This window comes from Panulirus ornatus, chromosome 53, assembly GCF_036320965.1.
Source record: "Panulirus ornatus isolate Po-2019 chromosome 53, ASM3632096v1, whole genome shotgun sequence".
NCBI classification, from domain to species: Eukaryota; Metazoa; Arthropoda; class Malacostraca; order Decapoda; family Palinuridae; genus Panulirus; species Panulirus ornatus.
Window position 1 is genome coordinate 1,010,315 of NC_092276.1, and position 12,459 is coordinate 1,022,773.

The 12,459-nt window shown below is 35.4% G+C and overlaps 1 protein-coding gene across 4 annotated transcripts in view; it reads right to left on the bottom strand.

Moving 5' to 3' along the window:
- Window positions 1–346: 346 nt before the first annotated feature.
- LOC139765152 (serine/threonine-protein kinase DCLK1) overlaps window positions 347–12,459 on the bottom strand; it is a 116,926-nt gene continuing 104,813 nt past the window's right edge. For 3 of the 4 annotated variants that reach the window (XM_071692350.1, XM_071692349.1, XM_071692348.1), the window contains 2 exons: window positions 11,727–11,837; window positions 347–951 (listed from right to left, as the gene is read on the bottom strand). In XM_071692350.1, the coding sequence (XP_071548451.1) occupies window positions 823–951; window positions 11,727–11,837 (240 nt within the window). In that variant the 3' untranslated portion in view covers window positions 347–822. Of the gene's footprint in view, window positions 952–5,849; window positions 6,488–11,726; window positions 11,838–12,459 lie in introns of all 4 variants that reach the window. The other variant, XR_011716589.1, reaches the window with a different exon arrangement.

A 12,459-nucleotide genomic window follows, 5' to 3' on the forward strand; every position in this document is an offset into this window, starting at 1 on the left:
TATAAAAATGAAATATATATATTCTTCCTGCCCCAGGAGTCCCTTTCATTGTTCAGAAAGTCACCTTTGGTAAGTTTGTATCACTAGAGGTAGTCTCTTCAAAGAACTTCCAAAAGATATCCTCATTTCCCAACCACTTGGAGTGCAGTCTTGGGCTGCAGGAGCCCTAGAAAAGTATTCTGGGTAAAACCAGGATTCTCTCTCAGAAAGAAGTCATCAGGTAATCATTAATATGGTGTTCCACGGCTCTTATGTCAGTACCATATGGGTTTATTTTTAAGATCATTTCCAGTCCAAAATGCTCTCTGAACATGGGTCCGATTGTCAAAGGTTATAAAACTATGGATATTTGAAGTTGTGCCTGCACATGCGTGGCCATGAGTGGACATGGGCGCATGAGCACCAGTAGTTTATATATACATATACATATACAAAAACACACACATATACACAAACACTGACATTGACAATAGAAAATATAGCAGTTATTGTCAAGCTTCCCAAACACATTTGCAAATTACTAAGGTCAGAATAATGTTTCATGGAATGATACATGTTGCCTTGATGATGAAAAGTTTTTTTGCTTCTGTTGTTTCAGAGGAGTCATGTAAAATCATAACATTAAAATGGACACAGTCTGTTCCATATAAAATTATTAAAGACCTGCTTACATAATGAAGATAAACAATATATACTATGTAACTGGGTATCAATGAACTTTTGTACAGGAATAATGATGTATCAAATAGATGAATGATGATGGACATGACATAATGTTACAGCCAATGAAGAGCACCATTGAAGGCTGGATTTAGGAGACCTTTAAAAGACCTGATTACTGTTTGTGAAGAGAGTCAGTCTTGGACTGCAGGGCGGACTGGTTAGGCTGGAGACATCCTTTAAGTCTCCTTCTCGATAAAGGCTGTTTTTCTCTTTATCTAAAGCTGTCACCTGGCAATGAAAAAGAAGTTTCTATAACCATTATTCAAGAAAGGCAGTACATTTCTGTAAAGAGTAGATTCAATCAACACTTAATAGGATTAATTTACCTAAATTTACAGATCAGAATGTACAGCATTTTACAAGATCCCTCTTCATTCCTTAGCTCCTACTAACAATATAGGATTTGAGGTATATTCTTATTCTTGTCCCAGCACAGTACATTTTTTTCCCAAGCAAATAATTTCCCATATGGCAGGATTTGGTATCTAGTATTGCAACACTTAGCCCTACTCAAAAAATATCATGAAAACAAAAATACACAACCAAACAAAATCTCACAGATCCATGCTCAAGTCTGGGACAGGGCAGGTAGCTCACAAGCATTCCTCCTCTTTAAGACTAGTCAGTAAATGGGTTCTTACTATACCGTACAATAGCATGTATGTGTAATTAGATAAGGTAGGGAGAAAGAATTCTACCTCCGTATTCCCTCTGTGTCAAAGAAAGTGACTAAAGGGGGCAGAAGTAGGGGACTGGAAACCCCTACCCTCTTCTTGTATTCAAATTTCTAAAAGATGGGACTGAAGAAGTTGCCAAGCAGAAGTGCTCATCCTCCTCAATGGCTCAGGCTCAAGGTGTCTAAATGAGTATGGATGTAACCAATATGAGAGCAAAGGAGAGATAGTAAGTTTAAGGAAAAAATCATTAAACAATTAACTTATGGGGAACATGTTGGACAGTAAGCTTCTGCACTAGCTAGGTATTCCATTTATACCAATGCTCACTAGCTGTTCCATCTTTATCATATATTTTCTTTACTGCATTGTGAATATTTATAATATTAGTTCATGAGTTACATAATCTACTGCAATGAATTGTGTACAAAGAAAATATCATGTACCATACCACTTATTGAATATATTTTGAAAAACAAGTTCCTCAGCTCACTAACTAATAGGTTCCCATGCTCACCGCCTGTACCATCTCTACCACACGTATTCTCTTTCACTGCTATGAATATCTAAACAACTATTATTTCATGAGTTATATAACATCATAATGATTTGTTCATATGTAAAAGAATAAGTAAAAAAATATATTATTACATAATTTACAGAGCAAAAGTTGAGCATTATTCCTGGGACCACTGTAGGCCACTGGGGACTGGTGGCTAGCTCAGCCCATGCTGTGATGTAAGAGGCATACAAGCGTCTACTCTCTTAATGTCACATCAATAAATTGTTGCGCCAACTTAGAAAAAAAATTCTGACACCACATATGTCCAATATAACTAAATGGATGTAATGACAAAAGTGTTGATATGACATAAAGTGTTAGGCATGTTCTATCACTTAAAGAAAAAGGGAATCAAACAAGAAAATATTTGCTAAGGGGTGTGGTAAACCAATGGTATTTTATGCTGATGGAACATGGGTCTTTTAACTATTAAAATCTAGTGTACTGCAAATTATGTAGAGTAAGGAAACATAAAAAGGGGAGGAATAAGGAAAAAAATCCATAAAAAGTATCATGGAATGAATGGTTACCAAAAAATCTAGTAATTACATATAGAAAAGGAATGGATATCGGAAGAGGAAATGAAATATGTGTAAATGAGGTGACTGGTATTAAGAAAGAAAATGAAGGTAGGGCAGAAGGGAATAATAAAGTACATACGTGACATACAAGTTCTGATAGACAAAATTCCAGGATTATGTATCAAGATAACATGTGAGGGAGGTCCCAAATGAACCATCCTGCTATAAGGAACAAAAATGCATATTAGATACAGACTGATAAAGATACACGCCACAAACATATTTGATTAATATAATTTGCCTTTTGTAGGTGTTAGTTGCTATGTTATTTTCAGTTCCAAGCGAGCAAATGCTTACCTCATTGTAAATTTGACATTTCCAAAGCAATCTGAAGGCAAATACTACATTTGTTCAATAACAAGAGCTATTTTGTTAAATTCTTAAGTAAAAGCTCCAAATGGAATGAAGAGATGTGCAGTGACCAGAGTATGCTTCACATGCTGAGACACCTAAGTTAAAGTATACTGATAACTTGATGTAAATTATCAACAGTCTAGTCAAATTTCCAAATACTAATATACATACATTCAAAACCATGAATACACTACACAGTATTTGCAGCATAAATAAGAATTAAAAATGTCTGCCATATAACTACCATCAGTATCATCACTAAACTATCTAAAAAATGAGAGAATGCTATCGTTAAAAATTTGTTTTCAGTACACTGCAGAAGATATTCTAAACTGGATATCAAAATGAAGGATGAAAAACCACTTCTCTACCATAAGCAGAGTCCTATGTACATTTGAAAGAAAACACTTACTTGGAAGAGGGGATTTAAAGTTTTACCTCCAAAATGAGGTGTATCCATGAGGATTCACTTCCTTTGACCAGCATATATGAGATAAGCCCATCAGATGATCATTCACAGATTTAACAGCCATATAGAAACCTCTTGAGCTTATGATGTCACAGCATGCAATGTTACATGAAGCAGCCTGTCACTGCAATCATTTAATGATGTCTGTGTCTCAGGCCTCTGTCAGGAATCAAGAACTTTTTTCTTAAAAAATGAAAGGGAAAGAAAATTAAATAGAATGCTCAGAGAGCTCTGTTTATGATGAAACATATACTTCACACCTATGGATAAAGCCTTTGAAGCCTCTGGGAGCACACACACATAAAGGAAGATGGGAAAGCATTAAGGACAATACATAAAACCTTATCCTCAAGAACGAGTGAGCCCCAGTTTCATATCACCCTCTCCTGAAGATGGAAACGACCAATATCCACACATGGGAGGCCAACTAGATCTAAAAAGATTTAATATCTAAGAAAGGTGTTTCTAGAATGGCCAAGACCCTTCTATCTAGAGCTCCACATATGACAAAATCAAAGCTTTGTGAAAATCCTGTTTCAAGGCCATCAAGGTATAGGATCTAAAGTCTTGGGGTCTCCTGTTTCTCTTACCAATGGCAAAGGGTTATGAGATGATTTCAACAGGCATAGGTTAATCAGTAATCTACAAAAACTAAAGATCCATACATTAAAAACAATCAGTCTTGTTGAGCATCCATAAAGAAACAGTCCCATAAGGTATCACAAAGGACCCCTCAGGGTAGGTACCATCTGCCCTAGTTCCAATAATGTATCACTAGCACACTTGTCAAAACATGGGACCTAGAAGGTCTGTTTTTGCCCTCCCTGCCAACAATACAAGGTTGAGATGGTCATGACTCCAGCAATCACCTAGAAGGTCTGTTTTTGCCCTCCCTGCCATCAATACAAGGTTGAGATGGTCATGACTCCAGCAATCACTTGGGTTCTCTGTACTGAAGAAAATGATGCCAGCATGAGGTTTCATAAAGGGACAACATTATAGGATGGCGCATGGACTCCATCATGACAGACATCCTCCAACTTGGTACATCTGTATATTATTGAAACACTAGTTCAGGCAAGGAGCTGCCCAGTAAGCAGTAACCTCCCTAATGGTAGAATTACCTCAAATGTTATCTTAATTTTAAACACAGTTTGGTATCACCCCTTGCCTTATGTATAGCTGTCAAAGCACAGGCATGTACCTAAGACCTCCACTATGATATCCTTCAAATAGAATTGAGAATACCAAAAACTATCTATCTATTTGTCTATCAGATTACTCCATCCTAATTTCCTAGCATAGATCAGGTATATACAGCCTCTGCAACACCACTCACATACATCAGCAACCCTTATCTTGTGTAACAAAATGAAACATGGACTTCCTTTCTTTTGAAAATGCTTACTTTTCACTTTACACTCGAAGTTGTTTTGTTATGAGAAACAAGAATTTCCATTATACCACCTTCTAACACACAATGTTTCCAATTTATCTAATCCCCTATCATTAATCTATTATCTTCACCTAAAATATCCCTTGCCCTATTTAATTCTCTCACTATGTGTATTCACCTCTTTTGCAGTCTACCTTTCCTCCTTGTACTTTCTATTATCCTGCAATATTCTTCTTGACCAACCCAAGAACTGCCTTTACATTCTAGTGAATTTTTCACATAAATATACATCAAAAAAGAAAAAAAAGTATAGTACAAATGAATAAGCAAAAACACAGAAAGCACTGAGGTTACTGGTACAGCTAACCACACCAAAACAAAGTCTCCAGTTGCAGCTATTCTGTGACAACTGACTGTAGCAGTGTTTCCAGGAATATATTTCAATAAACTGTAGAGTACTTATGGTTTGAGTCTTGGAGACCAAGACTGAATGAAAAAGGATACTGATGTGATGTAATAGACAAAGCAAGTGAATCATGAAAGCTGGCTTGCTGCTTCATGCTACTTCACCACCATACCATGAGGTCACAGGCATGGTTGAGTTACTGTGGTAACCAAGACAATGTGATCAGCCAGCCTCATGTGATTTATGATAGTCGAAGGTGAATCCTTGTGAATACACTAATTTTTGGGGGGAGTAACACTGTTTTAACCCTTCACCAACCAAGTGCTCTCTTAAAACTCATAGGGCTTCATTTGTCAGTGAGAAATATGAAACCAAAGCAGAAAGAAATGTAACAGGTATCAAAGTTGAATGTTTATTCTAATATTCTGAATTAAAATCAAATTAAGAAGTGTTGCATTAATGTTATGATGTGATGATTAAGCTGCATAATAAATAATGAATGGATATAGGGTTTTTCCCTGTGGGTATATATGGAGACAGCAATTCAATAAAAGATCATGGAACAAGTTTGTAACCACATATGACATGCATAGTGCTCAACTGTGCAACATACTCAATAGCCAGGCTACATATCAGAGTGTAGTTAATGCAAAAGCAAATATTAGAAGCTAATACAAAACCCACCTGCTTAAGAAGCAATGTCAAGCCTCATGAATGGCTCGATGATGTTAGCTTTCAAATATGTATTATAACTGTTAGAAGCTGTTTCTTGTGATCCGAGAGTATGAAAATGTGTGGGGTAGTTTCTATATTCCTTAATTCTTTAATCATGAAATCTAGAGTTTTACAAAATAATACTGAAAGTTACAATGTAAATGATAAAGAGAGCAGAATTCAGTGCAATGACTAGGTATAAAACTGTAAATAAATAGTTTTTTCTGAAATGCAACATAAGGTTTCATTCAAAGTTATTACAAAATATGGCAAGATCTTATGTGGGTAAAACTGAGCAAATCAGCAGACTGCTGTTTAAGTATGAATGCTAGATATATAAGAAATACTGTATTCTGTATTTACAAGAAAAAAATAGGCTTAAATTTGCAATTCTCAAAAGTAGTTTCTATTTTTTTTTTTTTTTTTAGTAAGTATTGAATGGTCCTGGGAAGTTGTGTAGTGGTCAGCCTGTAGGTGTGGGCTGTGTGGTCAGTAGCTTCAGATTCCCTTATCATTATCCTGCTTCCTTGCCTGTAAGATGCCCACTGCCACCTGCTTGCCAGACATTATAGCACCTCTACTGTATGCAAGCAGGGGGTGGACTCCGCCTGGACACCACAACCACAGAAACAAATATAAATCAGTCAAGTACAGATAATAAAGAATAAAACTGGACCATACATAAATGCTTTGCTGTTAGGTGTGAGAAGTAATGTGAGATAATGGGTAGACAGTATATTAGATATAACCATGTGAAATGAGCATTCATAATAGTCTTATCACAGCATAATCTTTACTTAAGACACATATTTAACAAGGTAATGTACTTAAGCCTGGGAGACAGTTAGCCTCATCGTAACTATATGAGGCCCCACCAGACACTAGAACCTTGAAACTTTAAGTAAAATGTCAACCAACCACCAAAATACCAATCCCAGGCCTTATGCAATCAGAACCTACCAACATTTATACAACCAACACCTCACCATTAGCACTGCTAATCTTATCTCTGTTGATCTAAAACATAATGTCAAGTAAGGCGAACAGTAATTATAGTTCAGTGTCTACATCTCACAAATATTACAAAGCAGTATGAATTCTCTCTCTATCAAAACTACTGTATACTGGAAAATGAGTACTTGACAGAACATGTGCCTTAAAATACAGCAGCAAGCACAAGTAAAAAAAGATGATGGCCACACTTCCTGATCCTCTTCCTAAAATTACCTTAAAAAGTTTTTAAGATACCATGCTACTAAAAACATAGTATTCCAAAAGATAAATTAGGATGCCAAAGTCCTAAATATGCTGTGAGTAGCTAGTTTGGACATTGTTTACATGAGATAACCACAAGGCGCTCCATAAACAGAATTATGTTTAAAATGGATGTTATGGTAGTGGTAGTGTTTTACAGCATTATCTATCCTTCTGTAATGACCAATAAAAATAAAAATCAAATAAATATAAGATGAAGCATATATCAAACTAAAAAGAAACAAATTCATATGTTCATATTTCATATATATATTGAATATTTTTGGATTATGTATTGTATCACAAGTGTTAGTATATAATTGTTGAGAAGAAATAGAAGTAACAATATGCTGGCCAAAACCCCTCCAAATATCCTTTCCCAAATTAAAAAATGCAGAAAGGTGTTGCAGAAGTCATGGCAACTGCACCACATGTTGATAATACAAGGGATAGTAAATAATGAAGCTGTTCAAAAGAAGAATCCAGAGTATCATACTGATTAGTCGATAATGTGCTGCAGTTCTGCCTTTGTATCATCCACTGAGCAGACTGGTGATGTAGTAAAAGTGACAGTAAATTGCTGAACACAAACACTTGAAATCCTCTTGAATAATTCAATGTATCTTTATACACTTATACCTCTTTTTTAAAAGACTGTCCTGTTGCCAGTGCATCTGCATCATTTCCTGTTTGGTACCATACGATTTTGGTCCAAGAAGCTTCTTCACTGACCAAAAGTGAAGACTGCCTTACCTATTGTGTCCTTTTAGTGGCATCAGATGTGTCACAGGAATGTTCTATATAAAACTAGGATATCTTTGAACATTCAAAATGTACAAATGAACCACCGCAGGAGTGGTGGTCTGATACAATGAAATATTCATCATTACTGAAATTCCTAGGCAAGTATAATCAACAATTAGAATTGTGTAAAAGTTTGCAAATTCAATAAACAGGCTGTAGTGACAAACATATCAGCCCAATAATCTTCATGGAAAATCATCCAGGTAACAGTTTTCAAACTGGATGTGAGACCATGAATATTGCAGAAATTGAGAGAGAAAAGCCAGATCTAAGGAAATTATTGGTAAAGATGAGGTGGGTTTCAGCCCTCCTTGACAAGTGGTAACATTCTGACTCAGCATCAAGCACCTTGAATGAATTGAAAAGGGAAGTTTGTAGTTAAGGGTAGAGAGTTGTGTGGCGTGAGTGTTTCTGAAGTTATGTGTGATACAGAGAAAGAGTATGTATATTTGTGGAATGAATCTTTACAAGCCATAAGTACTTATAATAGAAACAACTGATAGTAACCTAGGCCAAGGTTACTAGGTTGCCTTTATAAACAGTGAATGATGGACTGATTGTTAAGGAGACAAAATTATCCATGGCACTGGTGATGACTGTTAAGGAGACAAAATTATCCATGGCACTGGTGATGAAAGGGATTCATGAAGATTTTAGTTTCCTGACAAGCCTAATCCTGGGATCACTTATTGTGCAGTTGGTGGTTAGTTTTGTTAAATTCTTAAAAGTTTCAGTGGTAACTGTTTTCCAATGAGGCTCCACTTCCCAGACAGAGACTCCTGTCTCTAAGCCTCACAGTCCAACACAGAATTCTATGTAATATCTTCAGTTCCACACAAACTTCTCACACTGTAATAAGCATCTCTCATCTTTTAATAAAAATCAATCTTCTTAGCTTTGGTTGATTAGGGTAAAAATAAAAACAATGTGAAACATCATGACAAGCACACCTGATTGAACAACTGGAACAGTTAGATGCCAACAAAAGACAAAATCATGATTATTTCTTTTTGTTCTAAAACTGTTTATCTATAACAACATGAATAATAAAAAACATCCAAAACATTTCTACCAATATAATAACCAAAACCAGATAAAAAGGGGGTAAAGGTGGAGTTAAAAAGCCCCAATATCAGCTTATGAACAGTGATGGCACTTTCAGTATTATGCTAAACTTTGCAAAGTAATCCGTACTCCCTTCTTTTCTGTCTTCTAACAATAAAGAACAACAATGAGAATAGCTATGAGACTGAAGGAAAATGTGTTGAACTTGTAAAACAATGAAAAAATTCTAAAAATCTCCAGAATCCTTGAAAAGGGCATTTCCCTTGATTTCCATGTCATTCTAAAAATATATTGTTATGGTCTCCTATCATGTACTTGCATGGATCTGTGCATTAAACATAAGGCTGCTTTGACTGTTTTATTTGAATGTTCATAAAATTACTACTTCAACTTATTTTCTCACCTACTGACACAGCCCCTGTGAGGTCTAAGACAGCACTTGATGAATGGGTATTCTTGAGGTTTTACTCCCTTAGACCATCATAAAACCAGGCCAGCAGATGGTCATTCACTGGATTCAAAAACATCATTGGCCTTACTATATTACTATATGGTAATTAGGTCCTGTAAATGAGCATTTATCTGCTTCAAATGATTTATGATAGTCAAAAGAGGTGCTCTCTCAGATGTTACAGGGATTCGTTTATAGCAAAGAAATATATTTTCCATCCTTTGAAACCCATATAATTTACATAATTTTTTTGGACTTGTATAAAAAAATTAAAAAGCATATATATATCAGAACTTTCAATTTGAGAATGATCAAAATAGTTTCATTTTAAATACAAACACATTTGCACATGATTCCAACAAGTGTACAATAGGAAGAGACCATAAACAGAACTACTTATCTATATCTCTGATGACCATTCCCTCTGGGAACTCCTATCAAGGGGATGGCCACAGCAAAAGTCTCCACTCGTCTCTGTCCTTACATGGCTCCCTCACATACACCATTCAATGCCTTCCCCCATTTCTCTTCCTCCAGAGTTCTTCCACCTTATTTCCCCATGTCACAGGTGGTCCTCCTCTCAGACCAATGCCTTGACTTGTACTACCATACACTTTCCTTGTAAACTCCCTGACTTGGGCATTTCTAAATCAATACTGAAAATCAGGTAAATCATACACCTATGTTTCCTTTGGTTCTTTTCATTTTCATGAATGGCTTTCATTGTTTTACATTACTTAATCCCACATTTCCCTCATCTTCAGTGCCCTACCAAGGTATTTTCATCATTGTCAGATGGGAAAAAAGAAATACAAATCACTTTTAAAAACTCTGAAAATATTCTGCATGGTGTTAACTATGAAATTATATGTTTCATAAGGTAATAGTAGGTCAAACTTAAACTCCATTTGTAGTAAACTATTGGGACAGTACATTCTCATGGTCATGAATCATGCATAATGCAAATGTCAAGCAGGAAATATAGATATATATATATATATATATATATATATATATATATATATATATATATATATATATATATATATATATATAAATATCAGCATATAAAAACATACTAGAACCCATTCACTTTAAATAGTGGAAATATACCGACTTTTCTGTTCAGAGAGACAAACTCTTTCTTCTAGATAACTTCTTCAAATGTTTGTCCAAAAGAAACATTTGAAAGATTTTCTGGATTTAGCATCAATCACCCTGAACTCTGACAGCTGCAGCTTGTTCACCAACTTCCAAGAAGAATGACAGTCACAAAGAATAAAGCTTCAATATATGCAATATTCATATATACTGCAAAGAATACATAATAAAGAATGTTTCAATATTCAACTCTAACTTAATGGAGTGAAGGTAGGTAATGGAAGCTTCAAGCAACACTTGAACAGGATGGCACAAATGTTCAAACAAGTCAAGAAGGAATCAGTAGCAAAACCACTGCCTTATTCAAAAATCTTCCCAAAACTTACTTGTTCCTACTCCTCATCTTGAGGTACTTATTTCTTGCTCTCATATATCTTTCAAGTTTTAACTTCCTACTGTGCTGTCTATATCAATTAAAAGAGATGAGAAACAAATAGAGACCCATGATAAGGAGAGCGAATGAAAAGTTATGATGAATGCAAAGGAAAAGGAAATCATGAAATATGAAATACAGCTTAGATCATAACCCCAGCATTTTTCTGATTAAAAAGGAAACAAGAAATATTTAGACAACGCATTTTGTCGATGAGAATAACATGAAAATATTTCAAAATGAACATGAAGTCAAATATGAGACAATGTAGAAATCTAGCTATAATAACATGATATAGCCAATGTTATGAATCCTATAGGTAACAAAGTGTAAGAAAAGTCAAAACAATATGCTGCATTGTTTTTGGTAGAGTAGTGAAATTTTTTCAACCAAATTTATCTTTACCCTTCTTGTCTTGGAAGTTGGTGATGTATAATATTAAGATATATTTATCAGTTTCAATTTATGTTCTCAGAGTATCAATATCCTTATACATAGTATATTCTAAATCTTTTCTAAACATGGGTCAAGACTTCAAAAACTTCCAAAAAGAAAAATCTCTGCAAAAATTGCACTCAAGACAAAATCAATATCATCATAATATCAATAAAGCAATTCAATGAGGCTTAGGAGCACAAAACTAACATTCACATCAAAAAGGATCTACAAGATATATGGATGAAGGAGAAAAGCGCAAACATCTTAATCCCAAAGGCACTGAATAGGTTAATGGACTTACAGCCATTAAAGTAATTCCTGCAGCTTTGTGCTGAGGGCCATTTGTGTCAAAATGGAGGCCCAACTTATGAGAGACTCGGAGGTGGAGGTTTTGGTCTAAAGCTTCATCATCCTGGAGGAAAAGTCACTTTTTAGAGGAAAGTGTAATAATGGCAATTATCAAGGTGTATGGTACATTGGTATGATGAAACAGTTTTTAAGTAGAGTAATGCTGCAAGATTGACTTGGGTCGTGTCTCTTTTACCTACTTCAAGGGTGTTCTCACTTCCCTTGAATTTCATTTAAGTGTATGGATCCCTGACGGAAGGAGTTTTACAGTGAGGGTAGGAACAATGATGGTCTTGCTATGGTTTAAAGCCACAACACTGTTTCAAACCCTCAATCTACTAGTTACACTACTAGTGAAAAAGTCACTTCTGGTAAGGCTGTAACAATGTCAATTGGTAAAACAGAGTATGGTTTCATCAAAGAACTTCAAACTTCTAGGGAGGTCATCCTGTCCATGCAACTGAGTGTAGCACAGCCTTAGAATGTAAGATCCCCTGAACAAGACCCTATCAGAAAGAGGTTCTGGGGTAATTATAAGTAAAGATAAATGAATATTGCAACCATATCTCCTATTTGTCGTCAAAAGTGACTAAGTGCAGTAGGAGTACGGGAATGGAAATCTTCCCCTCCTGTATTCCTTTCCAAAAAGAACAGAGGAAAGAGCCAAATGAGGATCTTTTATCATC